Source organism: Cololabis saira, chromosome 10, assembly GCF_033807715.1.
Source record: "Cololabis saira isolate AMF1-May2022 chromosome 10, fColSai1.1, whole genome shotgun sequence".
Taxonomy (NCBI): Eukaryota; Metazoa; Chordata; class Actinopteri; order Beloniformes; family Belonidae; genus Cololabis; species Cololabis saira.
In genome coordinates this window covers 29,800,170-29,819,681 of record NC_084596.1, presented here as the reverse complement: position 1 = coordinate 29,819,681, position 19,512 = coordinate 29,800,170, and the positions used below count along the sequence as shown (strand labels likewise).

At 38.7% G+C, this 19,512-nt stretch overlaps 1 protein-coding gene across 1 annotated transcript in view; it reads right to left on the bottom strand.

The window, feature by feature from the left end:
- Nucleotides 1–6,645, bottom strand: part of agap3 (ArfGAP with GTPase domain, ankyrin repeat and PH domain 3) — a 142,766-nt gene extending 136,121 nt beyond the window's left edge. The window contains exon 1 of the mRNA XM_061732485.1: nucleotides 5,733–6,645. Within this exon, the coding sequence (XP_061588469.1) occupies nucleotides 5,733–6,111 (379 nt within the window). The 5' untranslated portion in view covers nucleotides 6,112–6,645. The remainder of the gene's footprint in view (nucleotides 1–5,732) is intronic.
- Between the last annotated feature and the right edge of the window lie 12,867 nt (nucleotides 6,646–19,512).

Sequence of the window (19,512 nt, the reverse complement as noted above, 5' to 3'; positions counted from 1 at the left end):
GTTATAATTCAAGATGAAGGATAGCAGTAAAAAAAATAAAACAACATTAAAACATGGTTAAAGGAAAGTCCACAAAAATACACGCAGGTCATCATCTTAGAACCGTGACCTCCAGCTCAGAAAGTGAAATACTACCCTGAGGCTAAAACAGCCAGGGGGAAACAAACCATTACATCCTTCTCTGAACTTTCCAATACTTGACCTTCGTAATACAAGTGCTACTTAGACATTATACCTTCAAAAAGTATGTGCAAAAAAACCCAACTAAACAATATTAAATTCAAGTACCATCTCCCACTGTAAACAGAACAAAAGCTTGGATTCCCAGGGCTCAGTCTTGTCAATGCAACTCGGCCTTGTCACTGAAATGGATACGTTACAATAAGACAAAAATCATACCGCCTCATCTTTGTGATTTCATTCTCACACATTTATTTCTTCCACTAAAATACCATTACAAACCTAATACTCAATTTTAGTGAAAGGATTAAGTTTTAGGAAACTGCTGAGCTAAGTTTAAGTCCTAAAAATCGACTTAAATGATTTTTTTTTAATTAAATGAAGCATGATACTGTTAGAGCATCCATTTTCATTTCTGGATAATTGTGTTTTATGATTTGGCGCAGATGCTGGAGCTTACTCTGGTGCAAAAAGAGAAACGTAACTGCAGCCTTGAAGTTCAAGGGGCCTGTGATTTTAATGAATAAAAAACTTTATTCTACTAATGCATGTGTTCACCCATACACAAGTCCCTATTCTGCAGCAGTCACCATTCAATTTTTTTCTGCAACAATGCATGATTCAGCAGCACACTGAAGAAAGAGTAGCCTGCTATCAGTATATGCTGTGATGCAACTCACAATTGCTTTGACAGCTCAACCTCTGCAGCCTCATGCCAGACAGCTGGCGGGAGGTCTGGCCAGTGTAACGGCACTGATAGCCACAAGACAGAAGCTTTGCTGTCAGTTAAAGTTATTTTAATTTTAATAAATATTGGATTACAGTATATAAATATTCAGATACTTAAACAATAATCTGAGGTGCAACAACCCAACAACAATTTAATATAGTAAAACAAATCAGCAGCTCTGGGCTCGTTTTATTTAGTCTTATTTATATAGCACTGATTTGCAAAAAAAAAAAAAGTCATTTCATGGCTCTTTAGAGGGAAAGTAGTTTAGTCCAATTAAACACAGTCCACTTGAATCTAATCATAATCCAATGCAGTACAGTACCATTAGGTGTAAAAGCTATTACACTAAATTAAACTGAATATAGGTCAATTTAGCAAATTAGCATTTTTAGAAAATGCTAATTCGCAAACATTTGAGGTCTCTTTGGCACGGAATTGCACCGAGGATGTAATTTGCAAGATCTTTGCTCTCCCATTATGTTGGTTTAACATTAATTAAAAAAAGAGACTCCTGTACATACTCCTTTATGAGATAGAGAGTACATTTGAGCCAGTTAACCTATCCTAGACTGAAATGAAAGCTTAACTCACTACTACTGAAAGTATGTTGTGAAACAGGCTACAAAAAGCATAGTTTAGCTATAGCCTACTAGTAACTCCAACATGTAATTGTGGGAATTTTTCAATCATCAGTGAAATAGCCTGATCAATCAGACACACATCAGGAAAGATGGAGGTAAAGGCAAGCAAATTTGGATTTGCTAGCACTGCGTCCAGATTTCTAGGCTGCATTAGAATTAAGTTGAATCTGAATGACTATGAGCTATCTACAGGGGCTCAAACAATCGCTGTGTGTCTGTTGCATTACAGTAATCTGTTTACTCCAAATTTGCATGTCAATTGACACCTCAATTTATGCTTTGCATTTAGGCATTATCTTGTGACCCTGTCTGGTGGATGGACCCTCGGTCAATCAGGATAATTAAAAAGAAAAAAGGAAAGAAAAAAGAAAAAAAAACCTCTTTGGATGTCTCCGGAAAATACAATGTAGACACCATCTGTCATATGTTACAAATATTTGCCCCAGAGACCTTAAACTGGTTATTCAGTCATGTTTAATCAAAGATGGATTAACTTTGATCTTTATCTGCTTTAACATAAAGACTGTCATGGCATAGTTACCACGCCAACATTCTGGTTCTGCCATTTTGCTCGAAGATTTCCAGCTTCAGCTACTAGTGAATGTCATGCTTTTCAACCTTTGTCAGCTTTGGTTGTACCACAGAGTGGCAAAAAAATGAATACTTTGTTTATGTACAAAGCAGAGTGAAATGCTTGAAATATGCAAATCAGCACCTAGAGCCTCAGTCTCTGCAAATAGCACAATGCAAGGCAAAAAGAACATGGCTCTGTCTCATTGTCATACAAAGGAAGCGTCTTATTAATCAGAAATACAACATGGAGACCTTAGCATCGAAGGGAATTTATTTTGTAAGGGGTGTCAGTTCTGTTCACTGTTTCTTCAGCTAAATGCATGAGCCACTGGTTCCTTAGCAACGGACTCTGCAATGATGCAAGATTGAAGAGGAACAAATCTGCAGTTCCACAGTGCAGGTGAAGACAAGTCACTCAAGATCTGCTGGTGCACCTCTTCAAAGCCTTTTAAAGATATACTTAATAAAGAAAATGCATGTTAAGTAAGATGGCGAAGAAGCATAGAAGTGTCATTACACTTCAGACATATTTTATCAAGAGCATACTTATATGTCTTTTGGCATATAATATGTAGGTCACAATTCACCTCCATACTTTATTCATAAAAGCAAAATCCTTTTAAACATGTTAAAATTGTGCTAAATTTAAGGTATGCTGAATGTGACCTTTTTCTCTGATTCAATTGTTGTATACTGATAAGATATTTGCACTTCCTATACACAAGAACTCAAGTCTCAAGCATCATCAGTAAGCATCATAACTAAGATAGTCAAAGAAGCACAATACTAAAAATAATAACATCAACAATCATAAAAAATAAAAACCAGACCAGTTGTACCACCAACAGGATGTCATATTTGAAAAAGTACAATTGGTCCTGAAAGTCACTCTTCATTCGTTGGCCACTTTCCTGAATATGCTGTATTTAAATCCTATTGTGCTGTCTTGAAAAAAACTTTAACTTATTTTCTAAAGATTCTTTGAGGGCGTTTTGGGGGAAGTAGAAGTTTTCTTGCTGAAGAAAACACACAAGCTTAGGGGAGAACAAATCAACAATAAAAGTGATGTTCTGCACCACAAAATTGCCCCGATAAGGCTTTCCAAATTCATGACGCCCTACAGGGGAATAACACTATCTTTTTTTAGTTTTCTTCTGGGTTAGGATTTTGCTCATTTATGAGAGGGGGAGAAGCAAAATATTAATATCACATCAACTGAATTACATGAGCTATGACCTTTATGCTTTTTTAAAATGCACATCTGAGAAATAACTCCACAGAGGGCTGCAGTGTTGTCCTATCAAGAAGCAGAATAAAGATATGCCTTCACTGAGAAAATTATGCAGTCATCTTAAAGCAACACAAAAAGAAAATCATCTTTTCCTCAAAAGGTTGAATGATAAAGGCCCGGAAGTAAAATATTTTCTACAAAAGCTATCGTTGTTGGATATCGTGTGGGTACCATATGGCTGCCTTTTTAAAGTAAATACTGTCAAGATCCTAACCATTCAGGGCAAACACGCAGATAAATTTAAATCAGTTTTCTCCATAGCCTATATTAAACATTAACCTGTATATCTATAGATTGGGGCCTCAGCTAATGGCATGCTTGCACAATCACCTGGGAATAATAGTGACAAGCACATCTTTGTTATTATGATGAAATACTTTAATTGTATTTTCCAATACTTTGCATCACATTCTCATTTATCCTCCCACAGGTTCCATCATAAACAAGCCCAAAGGTTCCACAGATACATTAGTCTTTCTAGAAATACAACAAGCCAAATCCCCACATTGGTGTGTTTTCCCCACTGCTGATTTCAGGATCAACCACAAAATTAATTCCAGTTGTGCCCAGATGCCAAATGCAACCACACTAGATCATATAGAGAAAAGATTTATGTATCAGCGTTGCTATGATGCTCTTCAGAAGCCTCGTTGTGGAAAGTATACTCGCACCACCACTGACTGGATGAAGAACTGGACTACTAAACCATAATTCAGGAAATATCTGTGCATCATCTTCAGTTGATACATTGCCTCTGATCTGCTTATAGTGGAGAGGTCTGGTTTGCAGCCGCCATCATATTTCCTTGCACATGGTCCTCCAGTGCCATATTTAATAACAAACTCAATCACGTCCATTAGGCCTTCTGCAATCATCCATCACAATTTCTACTCTCCTGCTGCTTGTCTGGTTGTGAGCGTTGCCCCTCTGCATTGTCCTGCTCAGACCAATCATTACTTCAATGGAGAACTCGATTCTACATCTGACAGTTTCCTCACACACCCCATCCAAAAAAAAATAATAATAATCCATCCATTATCTATACCCGCTTTATCCTTTGCAGGGTCACGGGGGTCTTCTAGAGCAGGGGTGTCAAACTCATTTCACATCGTGGGCCACATAGGGCCTCGGTAGATGTCAAGTGGGCCGGACCATTAAAATTACACCATACATGCTATATTATAGCATGTATGGAAGTCGCACTCAAAATATCATGTCTTTCCTTTGTTTTGGTGTAAAAAAGCGCAAGAACATTAGGAAAAAGTTGGAAGTTCAATGAACATTCCTTTTACAAAACATTTCATGGAACACCTCATATTTCCTTAGACAAATGTGCAATTTACTTTTATCATTCACATATATGCATTGCAACTGATCCCACTGATTTGTGCAAAGGCACAAAACTTTAACTATTAATTGGTATTGAAAAATATAGTAATGCACTTTAAGATTAAATTAGATTTATAAAAAAGCAGATGGCGCATTGATACCGCTGTTGTCTTCTACTCTGATCAAAACAGTGTGCTCCCTAGCGGATAATACATGAATTGCATCTTATTAAAAATTTGAATTCCATGTCTTTTATGCATTTTTTCACTTTTAAATTATCCCGCGGGCCTGATCGAACCTCCTTGGGGGCCGGTTCCGGCCCGCGGGCCGTATGTTTGACACCCCTGTTCTAGAGCCTATCCCAGCTAATTTTCAGGCGAGAGGCAGGGGTTACACCCTGGACAGGTCCCAGTCCATCGCAGGGCCACAAAAATAATAATAATAAATGGAAAATTAAAACTCTCACTCACCCTGGCATTAGATAAAAAAACAAAGCTCTCTTAAGCAAATCCTATTAAAAAGGCAGTGCAGATTTTCTTTTCTTTTTTTCCCCTCTCTCTCTTTCTACTAATGGCAATTACAGAGGCGGGCTCTTGTTAGTGCATGTGAACATTGCATTGTCAACGATGCAGTGCATGGCTGCAGTTCAGTCCCTGAGCAGGACTATGTGATCGGCTACGCCCCCATCCTTTAAAAGCTGATTTATGGTCCCGCGTTACACCAACGCAGAGCCTACGGCGGATGGTACGCGGCGACGCGCACCGTACGCGTGCCCTACGCCGTCGATTTAACGCAGAACCACAATTCAGGCTTCAAGTGTGATTGTTGACACTAGGATGTGCCTATGACACTACTGTTACCAAGTCTGCATAAAAAGGGAGGAAACGAGGACCCCTTTCCACGTCCCCCTCCCTCCCTCAAAGGAAAAAACAAATACCCTACATAAATGAATGAAAAAGAGAAAAAAAAAATGAAATGCACTCACCTTCAATGGAGATGACATGCTCCCTGATCTGGTTCTGCAGGGCCAGGTCATCGATGCGCTCGATCAGGTCGTAGATGGCGTAGATGTTGGGGTGGACGGACTCGAACCGATGGATCTCAGCCCTGATGGCCGCGGAGTTGGACAAAACAAACTGCTGCGAGCCGGCCTGGCCGGGCTGTTGTGCAGCCTGGCCCGAGACAGTGCCCGAGCCGAACTGGCCGGCCCCGGAGCCCCCGGACGAGCCGGAGCCGAACTGCGCCGGGATGGACTGCGGCAGCGGGACGGGGACGGGCGCCGGGACGGTGCCCGGGGTGGGCATGGCCGGCTGGGACTGCTGCTGGAGCCCGGACACCGGCACGCTGCTGGACTGGAAATTCATTCTTCTGGAGCGACTCACTAACTAAACTCTTTTACCACGCAGCACTAAAATGTGCAAGACTGGGAATTTTGGGGATTGCAAAAAGCGATGCGAACAAAAGAAACTCCGCGCGATTGGATGTGTCTGGGAGGAAAAAAAAGGAAAGCAAAAAAAAAAAAAAAAAAGAAACACAACAACCGGCGCAAATGCGTCAATAGTTGGTCCCCAGTTGCAACAAAACGCGGCTCATATTTAGTAAAACTTGACTGTGATTCATTTTCCGTTATTGGCCAGATGAGTCCAGGGCCCTTTTTTTTTCTTTTTCCCCCCCTGTCTTACAAACCCGCAATGCTGCCTACCACTTGGACTACTCCTCCTCCCACAGCGCTGCTGGCCGCGGAGCTTTGCTTTAGTTCCTCCGTCTGCGGGAGACAATGGGCTGCAGCCTTCGCCAGGCGTCAAGGTCCACTGTCTTTCTTTCGTTGTTCCAGCGCTGGAGTGGACTAGTGTTTTATTAGTCCTCCCTGGTCCGAGTGGTCCCTGCCCAGAGCCAGAGTCCTCCTCCTCCACATGCTCAAACGTCACCGAACACGTAAAGCCTGAATTATTATGGTTCCGCGTTAAATCGACGCACAGCCTTACGCCGTAGGGTTACGTAGGCTCTGCGTTGGTGTAACGTGGAACCATAAATCAGCCGTAATTGTACTTGAGATGGGGGGAGGGTGTGATTGGATTCGTTGGAGGGAGAAAATCGCAACGTGCACATCATCATAATAACCAACCTGGCACTTATGCAACAGCCAAAATGAACGATATATACAAAATATATTTGCTGTAATGAAAGAAAGCTGGGATGCAGATCCCCCTCCCAACTCCATTATTCCCATTATTTGTACTTCTGCTTGTCATAGCCTATAATATGAATTTTAAAGATACTTTTTCATATTCTCATTAATAAGAGATTAATTTTAAATCCTCTTAAATCTCCAATTTGAGATATTTACTGTCCTATCAAGACGCAGAATAAAGATATGCCTTTCCAAATTCATGACGCCCTACAGGGGAATAACACTGTATTTTTTTAGTTTTCCTCTGGGTTAAGATTTTGCTCAGTTATGAGAGGGGGAGAAGCAACATATTAATATCACATCAACTGGATTACATGAGCTATGACCTTTATGCTTTTTGAAATGCACATCTGAGAAATAACTCCAAAGAGGGGTGCAGTGTTGTCCTATCAAGACGCAGAATAAAGATATGCCTTCACTGAGAAAATTATGCAGTCATCTTAAAGCAACACAAAAAGAAAATCATCTTTTCCTCAAAAGGTTGAATGATAAAGTCTCAGAAGTAAAATATTCTGTAGAAAAGCTATCCTTGTTGGGTATCGTGGGTTATCCTGTGGGTAGCATATGGCTGCCTTTTAAAGTAAACACTGTCAAGATCCTAACCATTCAGGGCAAACGCCCTTATGCAAGAGCCAAAATTAACAATATATAGAAAATATATTTGCTGTAATGAAAGAAAGCTGGGATGCAGATCCCCCTCCCAACTCCATTATTCCCATTATTTTTACTTCTGCTTGTCATAGCCTATAATATGACTTTTAAAGAGACTTTTCCATATCGTCATTAACAAGAGATTCTTTTTAAATCCTCTTAAATCTCAAGTTTTAGATATTTACTTGTATCGGGCAACCAAAAATAACAGTAATTGTGAGTAAAAACTCGCTGTAAAGAATATAAAGCACTGAGTACATCCTACATTGATGAGTCCTTTCCTTAAGCATTCACACGTAATCAAATGACTATGTCTGGGTCTAGCATTTAAGGATGCCAGTAGAAGTGGCCTGTTCTTGATTTTTCAGTAACAGGAAGAGCCAGAGTCTCCTGCAGGTTTGAATGCACATTACAACAACAGCTGGGGAAGGCCATGACTGTCTCTGTCAATCAATGCTGATAACGGCTGGTCAGCACGGAAAAAAGGACCTGTGTGTAATCAATAGCATATTATTAGAATATCAAGTCATGTGAATTACCCCTTTCATTGTGTAGGAATAAAAGAACATATACAAAAGTGAAACTTAATGTATCTACAAAAAAATGTAATTGCATTCAAACTTAAAGCCTTTTACTCTCAGCTTTTTGGACATCTTGTGGTTCTTTTCAAACTTCCTGATAATACTGAGTGCAATAATATTTTTTATTGTTATTCTAGTGTTGCAGCTAAAGATGATTATTGCGTTTAATGTTCATGGGTTCTCAATAAATGTAGAAAAAAATCTGGCTATTGCTCATAGTTACTCATTCAAAGCTAAATGGGTGACTTTTTTTTACATGTTTATGTAATTACCTTCAATTAATTTATTATGTAACAAAATGTTTTGTGACTGCACACATGATTATGCACATTACAGAACAATTACAATAGAATATAACCTTTTATTATTTGGAACATTAGCAATGTGTCTGAGCAATTATGGATTCAGTACCAAGATGAACTTGGTGCTTTGGAGATTATGATAATTATTTATAATTTCCATAATGAATAATGTGCAAGGGATATAGATGCTTTTCAAGTGGCCTCTCAACGTGCTTCTTGATGAGTGAGATTTGGAAAAACTCTGAAAATCCAGAACAGATTTTTAAGAGAGGAGTATTTTTAGTATTTCCAAAAGACACCGTATAATGCATCATAACAATGTGAGGACAGCATCCAGTCCAGACATCTTTTTTTCTACTTTACACAGTGCAGCTCCTGTGTATGGTCTTCAGCCCTCTGGCACCATCTGTTGACCAAATTAGAAACTACTACCTTCAAAAGTGTCTTCCAGCCCATCCTGTTGCACACATTTTGGTGTAACCAACATTTACATTAGCCATGATTTTTTTCATGTTCTGTAAGTATTTTTTTCAGTTCCGTTTATTTTTAACTTGCATTTGAGTGCAATGAAAAGTGACATATTCTCTTCCTACGTAGGCAGAGAATATAATTCAATTCAATTCAATTCAGTTCAGTTCAATTCAATTTTATTTATATAGCATCTATTCAAACAGAAGTTGTCTCTTGGCGCTTTCCAGAGACCCAGAACATGATAATAGACAACCCCAAAGCAATGAACACAAGTTAAATCTGTCAGTTTTTTATCATGGTGTGCACCACACTGAACATGGATCAGACAAAAGCAAAGTAAAGAGTTGTCTGAGGAGATTAGAGAGAAAATTATAGACAATGTTAAAGGTAAAGGCTTGAAGACCATCTGCAAGCAGTTCGGTGTTCATGTGACATCAGCTGCAAATCTTATTCAGAAGTTTAGAGTCCATGGAACTGTAGACAACCTATCTGGACATGGTTGCACTTGATGAGAACTTTAAGAGTTGGACAATATTAATGGTAACCGAAGAGAACAGAAGAACTTCAACACATTCAAAGTAAACTCCAAGGTCAAGGTTCGTCAGATTGCACCTTTTATATTTGAGCCAAAGTGGACGACTGAGGATGACTCAGCTGTTGAAAGCAAATAATAAAAGAAACAAACTTGAATTTGTCAAAATGCATATTGTAGATAAAACACACACACACACACACACACACACACACACACACACACACACACACACACACACACACACACACACACACACACTGTGTTCTGGAGCTGCTTTGCTGCATCTGGTTCAGGGTTTCTTGAATCTGTACAGGGTACAATGAAATCTGAAGGCATCCATGGCATTCTGAGACTAAATGTGCCGCTCAGTGTCAGAAATCATGGTCTCAGCGGCAGGTCATGGGTTCTCCAACAGGATAATTACCCAAAACACACAGCTAAAACACCCAAGAATGGCTAGGAAGACCATTTTGGCCTATTCTGAATTTTTCCATGAGCCCTGACTGAAATCCTGTTGAACAACTTTCAAAAAACGAAAACAAGCCTTCAACACGTCAAACCTGAGACAGCTGGAGCAGTTTGCATGGGTCAAAATAGCTGTAGGCTATACAGGTGCAGAAGTCTCATTGACAGTCCCAGAAATGGCTTTATTGCAGTGATTGCCTCAAAAAGGTTGCAACAAAATATTAAATGCCACAGTATTTACAGCAGTTTCATTATTCTTTTTTTTCTGTGAATTATCATTAATGAATCCTTTTGTCAATTCCAAGGATTATTTCAGTGACCTTTGTGAGGGTTTGTCCTACTTTAATAGAAGGTTACCACCAAATTCATCCATGTGTGTAAGTTGCTTGGAGTTAGTTTATTGTTTTTAATAAAAGTAGCCAAAATATTGAACATGGGACATGTATTTTTTATGCCAAAGACATTTCAAACAACAAAATACATGGATCAGCTATTATTTCATGACCACACACTTAATATTGAATATTTTACATGCAGATGAAAAGATCAAATTCAAAGCCTCCTGCTGAGTTTCCTCAACATTCATGAGTCGTTGAGGCGAAAATCCATGAAACCCATTTGAAATGAGCTGAGATTGCATTATTTTACTCAAGACACTGGTTAACATATTTATGGGTCAACCAGATGACCCCCACATAAACATCTTCTGCCAATATACCATGAATACTACATGAAATTATGTGATCATGGATTATATTAGATGCGATGGACTGGTGACCTGTCCAGGGTGAACCCCTGCCTCTCGCCTGAAAATAGCTGGGATAGGCTCCAGCAGACCCCCGTGACCCTGCAAAGGATAAAGCGGTGTAGCAAGCTCGTTGCCACTGGGGCCGACCGACAGGACAGAGGACACAGGGTTTAGTGCAGGAACTCTTTATTTCACCAGACACACGTGCAGTCACCCCCAGCCGAGGAGCCTGGCTGGTGTGCAGCCACTTCTTATGAAGGCAGGCAGGGTGGAGAGATTGATTGGGCACACCTGTGGCACACCTCCTCCACCCTGCCACACACCCCCATCGCCCGACTCAGGCCGGGGACCATCCGGCCTAGCTAACTCCCCCCCGGAGTGGAAGAGGAAGCCAGGAACTGCCGTCCTGGTCACTGGGTCTCCCAGACTCCTGGTCACCGCCTGCTTGTTCAGCCCGTCTTCAGCGCGTCCCAGCAGGCAATGCAGCTCCGCCACCAGCCCGTAGAAGTCGCGCGCCCTGTTGCCAGGGTCCTCGATCTGACCCAGCCGCTCCATGGCCTGCCGGCCCTCCTCGAACTCCCCGACGCAGCACTGCTCCAGCAGCTGGTCCGCCAGCACCTCCAGCGCCATCGTCTCGAGGGTCCGATCCCTGTGTACCTCTACCATCATGCCGGCCCCACGTTGGGCGCCAGTGTAGCAAGCTCGTTGCCACTGGGGCCGACCGACAGGACAGAGGACACAGGGTTTAGTGCAGGAACTCTTTATTTCACCAACACAGGTGCAGTCACCCTCAGCCGAGACCCCTGGCTGGTGTGCAGCCACTTCTTATGAAGGCAGGCAGGGTGGAGAGGTTGATTGGGCACACCTGTGCCCAATCAACTGAGTGGCTGCTCCTCCACCCTGCCACAAGCGGGTATAGATAATGGATGGATGGATGGATTATATTATATAAAACTGAACTGTTCATGCAGTTAATTAGCTGTTCTTTTCCAGGATTTTCATATACAACCAGAATCAGCCTGCTCAGCATTTTAAAACTTTTTCCCACACAGAGCACCATTGGATGTAAACCGTTTAATTGTTCTCTGCACTTCACCGGTGTAAAAGTGTCTGTCATGTTTCTCAGGTCAGTCATGAAGGTTTTCTCTTTACATTAAAAAGTCACATGTCTGCACATGGCATTAGTTGAATAACAAGCAGTGATGTAATACCAATTAGTAGACATAAAGTAATAATAAATATGTGAAGTTTAAAGAAAAAGGCCCAGTCACGTGCCTTTTAAATTAAATACTTTGATCACATGTCTTTACTCACTATTTAACCTTTGTTTTGTCAGGAGATGATTATAAAGAATTATTATGTTCCTGAAAGTCAGATATTACCATATAGTTTCATGAAAGTAAAAGTTGACTTTGTGATAACTTTCACCTTAGCGTCCCTGGTTGCATATACTGTAGCTACATTTGTGATTACATTTGCGGTCTCCATGGACCCGATGAGATTAAAAACTAATCGGAGAAAAAAAAGTAATTTTAAGTTTCATGTGCAATAAATCCATGCATTTTGTAGAAAGGCTCCAACAGCTTTCTTCAGTGTGAATCCGAGTTCCCAAACCATACAAGCTGTAATATATCATAGGTCTAAATGCGGCTTCTAAATCTAAAACCGCCTTCCAAGCATAGTTTTCCGAAAAAATAAAAATAAATTAAAAAATAAAAGTCACTCTGCCTTTGAACTAATTATAGATATGAAAAAAAACATCTGAGAGGTTAAACCTACTGCTTTTATCATTATTATTATTGAAATTATTTATAGATATTATTCCATAATTATTTACCGTCTGGCTTGAAATTGATGCCAAGCCTCTTCTGGTGTGAAGTTCTCTTCTAAAGAACAGCCTTTAATGTCTTATTGAGCTCTATTAAAGGTTTGGAATAAATACCTATAACAGAATAATGTATAATTTTAACATATATTACAGCTAAATAAATCTTCCGTTGATATGACTAGTTTTATTGTTCATTAATTGTTCTAAACCACTTTGGCAGTTGACAAATAAGAGCAGTTTTTCTTCCATGAACTCGGCTCGATATCAGAGTAAAATATGAAACTCCTTGTCCCAAAGATTAGTTAAGTCAGCCAACAATACAATGTTCCTAAGGACACCAGCAAATCTACAATAGAATTGGTGAGAAATTCAATCCAAAATTCAATTCAAAAGTTTTTATTTCGAACATGATAGTAGTGTAAAGTAACAGACATGCTTGAACATATTTGAACAATGAATGCAAGAGTGAGACTTTTTTTTTGTAGCAGCAGCAGTCTTGACATGTTTGAAAAGGAGTAGGAAGAGGTAAAAAATGTATGAACTCCTACCCCTTGAACTCAATACTACTGTATGTTTTCCGATGGATCCTATTTATTAAATATAAAAAATCTTGACGTACTTAGAAGTTACACAAATTAATAGTAAGAATTTTACACAGTATAAATATACCATGTGGTGTACCTAAGTATAAATTAGCGTATACCTGAGTGATTATTGCCATGTGCAGTTACAGTATATGTTACTGTGTATAAACACTATTTACCCTGAGTCCCTGTATTCATCTATACATAAATGCATACATTATTTACAACGTGAATTTATATACACCCTTGTACAGTCTTCAGTCTCAATCCAAATATGTATAGAAACACGCATTTCCACATACATATATACACCTATATACACTCACAACCATACACAGTCCAACACAGTATCAACCATAGTACCAAAACTAATGTCTTCCTGGAAAACCCCTTGCCAAGCTGCAACCATGAACAACCTTGAAAGCAGAGTGCACCATATCAAATAAAACCTATTTAGATTAATGATTCATGAATCAAGCAGAGGTGGGTAGAGTAGCCAAAAATTGTACTCAAGTAAAAGTACTGTTACTTCAGAATAATATGACTCATCCAAATAATTACTTGAGTAAAAGTAAAAAAGTACTTGGTGAAAAACCTACTCAAGTACTGAGTAACTGTTGAGTAACGTCTGAAGTACAAAATAATCATCTTCAGGCAAATTAAATCAATAAAATAAATAAAAAATAGATAAATTAAATTAAATTAATCCTAAAGTAAATTCAAGTACTTTAATAAATAATAAAATAATAAAAAAATAAATTAAGCACAAGTAGCACAAAATTTCAAACCTTTGTACTTTTCTTTTTTAACCAGGCAGAACTAGAACAAGCCCATGAACTCATAGAAACTCTGTGTGTGTGTTTGAGTCTGTGTATATGTGACAAAACATGCAAAAACAAACATTTTTCCCAAAGAATCACTCAGTGATATCATGTGATTGACACGTAAGTGGATAAAAGGGATTAAAAAAAAGTAACAGCTCAAAGTAGCCTAATGTAGCGGAGTAAGAGTAACAGTTTCTTCTTTACAAATCTACTCAAGTAAAAGTAAAAAGTATAGTGATTCAAAACTACTCCTAAAAGTACAAAATTTCCCAAAACGTACTCAAGTAAATGTAACGGAGCAAATGTAACTCGTTACTACCCACCTCTGGAATCTATACATTTAATTAAATTATATTAAAATAAATCAAGTAACTCAACCATAAAATCAAAATACAACAAATAATCTCAACCCGTGTTTAACTTTAAAGATTTAAAAAAATGTAAGTCACAAAAACAAATCTCATCTTATGTGATTGTAATTATTTCTGACTCATTTAACATTTACTAATGGACTCCATCTATTTTTTCTGCCAAGTTTTAAACATGATTAGCCTAAAGTCTTCATTGAATGAGTTTGTTACGTTTTTTGGCAACAAGATTGAGGGCATTTGTCACGTTTGGTGTTGTTTGGGAGGAACCAAATGCAGGAGATAGAACCAGCAGGACTTTCAGAACAAAAAGTCAATTTATAAACAAAATCAATGCAGGAATTAAAAAAAAAACTAACAAAAACTCTCCATTACTAGACTTCAATAAAAGCCAGACCTGGAAGACAGGGAGGAAGACAAGGAGGGAGACAGATAGACCAGCAGAGAAGAAGGGAAGCCAAGACGTCATATCGACAGTGGTGACGAGACTCAGGTCCAACAACCAGGGAAGATTGGAATCAGCAAAGTGAAACAAGAAGTAACACAGAAGGTAACAGATTATTAAAACAAAACAGAAAGGTAACTAGATCCAAAATCCAACAAAAACCCAAGATGACAGTAACCCCCCAATCCAAGGAACAGCTCCTAGATGTTGCAAAACCAAAACCCAAAAAAAACCCTGGTTCCAAGGAGGAACCAGGCAAAAGTGACATAAAACAGAGCAGAGATAAACTGGCTGAACAACACAGGCCTCAGGGCCAGCTGACTGAGCAAGGCAGTTCAGGAGGGTGACCTTGGGTCAGCCTGACTGGTTACACAGTGTAGGAGGACTGGCAAGGCCATTCACAGGGTTGTCCTTAGGCTCGGGTGGAAACAGGTGTAGCATCAAAGGCAAGAAAGGGAACCAAGCCAAGGCACAGGAGCCAAGGCCGAAACAGGAGCAGAGGCAGGACTTTAGGATGGAACCGGAGCAGCAGGAGCCATAACTGGAACAGAAGTCTAGGTTGAATCAGGATCAGGAGCCGAAGCTGGAGCTAGTGCAGAGTTAAAACACAAACAAAAGCCAGATCAGGAACATGAGCAGGATCACCGATCAAACCAAAAAAAGGAACAGAATCAGAGGCTGGATCACGATGACTATTAGAGTCTGAATCAAAAATGAGAACAGGAATTAGGAATGTCAGTTGAAGTATTGATTTCACACTGCTGGTTATTTCTTCATATTAGGTATCAGAGGACAAGAGACGATGTATAAATATGAATGACCCATTACTTTTAGTGAACTAAATATGGCACAATCTTAATCTGTCATTGTGTTGTCGTCACAACTGTTGCTCCAAACTCCTCCTACACATTCTGTGTTGAGGACAGGTCAGGATTGCAGGCAGCTAGGCCAGTACACATACACTCTTTTCCTGCAGTACAACTTTCGCACTGTGCTCTGAATGTGCTTTTGCGTTATCTTGTTGAAAAGCAGATGGATGTCCCTGAAAAAGGGACAGCACAAAGGCAGCACATGTGTACTTTTCTGGATAGACGCTGCTATCACAGAAGTGTAAATGACCTTTGCCAAGGACGCTGATATAATACCGTACCGTACAAACAAAAGAAAGAGAAAAAAAAGAAATCCTCCTTTGTCTGGCCACAAATTTCCACTGTATGATGATCCATCAAAGATGCCTCCAAGTTCCCACATGTCAACACTATAGACAAAGTTCCCACGAGGCTTGTTTTTTACACTGTAAAGTTTTAAATTACATTTGTGAATGAAAGTCCATGTGCCATTGGTTTATAAAGGATTTCTAAAGTCTTTGTTCCTCTAAGAATTGGCCTTTTGTGTATGCTGCTTTTTAACCAATTACCCCTGTCCTAACCTTTTCATACTCTGAATGTGTTGCAGAATGAATGCATAGGAAGAAATTTACAAATGAAATGAAATTGACATGTATATATAAAGTTGACCAGTGTATATAAGAATAACTGCTATCTCTCTTTTTCTCAAAATTTCTTTCTTTTTTTTCATTTACATTTTGAGTGGTATACAAGATAAGATAAGAATTCAGATTCAGCAGAAAAACACAGAGTGTGGATTGTCTTGAAGGAAAGCTGTTTTTGCAATATTAATAATCCTAGCTTCAACACCTGAAAAACAAACAAAATAAAATAAAACAAAAAAACAACCACCTTGAAGACAAACCAGTGATGAACTATTGATGAATTAGATGTGTTGGAGCACAGAAAACCTTTAAAACATTTAGGTATGTAAACACCAAGGATAGACTTTAAGACCACTGCACTACTGAAAATACTAATTCTTTTCTTTTGACCAAAAAATGTGTGCATGAAAATCAAAATGATACATTTAAATCAGTTAAATTACAACCATTCACAAGATTGTTTTACTACCATACCTTTGTATTACCAAGTTATTCAACCCAGTCTCACATAAAAACGTACCCTGCCTACGTTGGTCCAAAGTGCAAAAACGTAGAGGGGCTACAATATTAGCCCTTGAAACGTTACATTTTGAAACGTATAACTGTTACATTTTTCTGCCTATTCATTTTGCGTCCAAGTCACGTGACTTTTAAGATTCTGTCCGTGACAGCAACAGTTATTAGCTTACAAACATTGCATTGAACCAAATGGGTTAAATCAGTCATTTCAAATAATTTATAAGGCTGCCAGACATTGACAACATTTAAAATGACACACTATTGAGATCTTAATAAGTTTATTCCTTGAAGGAAACCACAGAAATAGGTCATTATTCATATATTGCTTGTACAATATATAAAACGTTTCATTTCATTTCACTTTTATTCATTATGCCAGTTGAATGTGTTGAGGGTTATGTTATACCAATATGAAATTCCATTTTTGTCAAACTAAACTAAAAATGTTAAACAACACAACCATGGGTGTGGGATTTATTTATACTGCTGTATGGCAGGTCAGGATTACAGTGTGGGAATTAAAGTCATCATGTCCTGAGTAACACTGACTTAAAAGAGTAGGTACCGGTACATTGAAAACCTTTCTATTCGGTGACGTGAGTTTCAAGCTTATGTGTTAGAATGAAAGTGATTCCTTGTATTACAATCCCCTCTCAGGGACAAGACTTAAGTTATTACCCCAGCTCTACACTTTTTAATAATTTTCCAATGCAGTCCCTCCCTAAACTCTGAGATGCTGTGAGGTGTTACAATAAATTGAAGGTTAAATTATTGTAACTTTGAACACATGTGTGTTTTTGTATATGCTGCTTTTTCAGTCATGTGAAAAAGAAAGTATAAAGTAGTGGGTGAAAAACGATGCGCACTTGGTTTTCACAAAACTGGTTGACCTGGAACACCTTTTGATAATTTTGATCAATTGGTGTTCCGGGTTGACTCACTCACTCCAATACGTCCAAGTCTTGTGGCTCTTTCTGTTAAGAGAAGAAGCTTTATCCAGACAACCATTTCAAATGACCCAGTCATTTTTCTACTTCTACCGTCATAATCTTTACCATTTGTCATCTAACTGAGGCCTGTTGGGTCTGTGAAGTAGCGTGTGTGTTTGTGTGTGTGTGTGTGTGTGTGTGTGTGTGTGTGTGTGTGTGTGTGTGTGTGTGTGTGTGTGTGTGTGTGTGTGTGTGTGTGTGTGTGTGTGTGTGTGTGTGTGTGTGTGTGTGTGTGTGACCATTAGCAATAGCAAAGCAATATATGGGAACATTTGCAATGGCACTGAATGATTTGACCTAGGTGTGCAACTGGTGAATGATCCAATTTGAGTAAATTGCCGCTATCTTGAATTATTTTGACTTGTGAAAAGTCTTTCTCATCGTAGAAAGATGGACTATCTTTTGGAAAGGCCCTATTTCCAGTTAATTTCTTCAATGGACAACAACAACTGCTTTTCTGGGATCAGGATTAATGTTTTTATTCCTTGGGATTGTGTCAACATACAATCAATTGACTGCAAAATGATTAGCAACAATTTATCTTTTGCTTACCAAATTAAGCAAGCGGGGTAAGTAGCGATACACAAGAGTCCAGTTTTTTTTTACAAAGGGCATCATATCACACATTGTGGTATATGACATGTGTTGTTCAACTAAAAATGTATTTTACAAAACAAGTATGGACCTGATTTTTTTCTTTTCACTGATTTCTTTAAGATTTTTTTCCCCTCCCCCTGTGTCACATAAACTGCCAAATTATTAAATATTCGAAGACAAATAGTACCTAATATCATGCTTGCAAATCAAAAACAATCAATTGCTTGTTGCCAATCTGGGGATTGAAGATTGAACTGTCAAGATTTGACTATCAAGGGGGACCAACTCAATCTCTAAACCGACGGGAATATATATTTATATTTTTTTACTACATTAGATATTTTCTATACCGACTTTGAAGCGTAAGTCAGCTTGTCATGAAGTCATATGTCTTATTAGAGGTCTAAAAACAGTCTCCAAACTGTATCTACTTTGCAGATAATAGGATCATCTACACATTGCACCCTTGTTTTAGTCACACTTCAGTGAAGTGTTTCATGTCCTGATATTTTATCAAACAGAAATAGAATCAAGAATATATTTGGAGCTAGTTCAATGGGAGAAACATGTTTATTTTGAAAGTTAGTTGATCCCACATAGACAACACCTCATAAGCAAACCAGAAGACAGCAATGTAATAAACAAACTACGCGAAAAGTACATTTCTTTATTTGAGACCCATAAAATCAATTGGCCTTAGGATAGGAAGAAAATAATGATTATAATGATGATAATGATGATGATTGAGGTCATGATAACAGAATATCAAAGGCTTCAACATTCCTTAAGATATCTATCCATCGATCAACAATACAGGGTCACAGGGATTTTTTGGGGCCTATTCCAGCTCTCTTAAAGCGAAAAGCAGGGGTACACCCTGGACAGGTTGCCAATCCATTGCAGGGATAAAATACACTGTAGAGTGTGTAGAGTGTGGATAGTTTACTTTTTTTACTCTGCAGATTTAGGGTTGTATTCGGGATAGAGGTAAAGACAAATTCAGCATAAAAATACAGAGCATAGATTCTTTTGAGAGAAAACTTTTTTTTTTTGCAATATTAATCATCTCAGACTGTGGCAAAGATTCACGACCTAAAAGACAAAAAAACTTGATGACAAACTTGATGACTAATAATAATAATACTTCTTGTTTTGACCAAAACTTATGTGTGAAG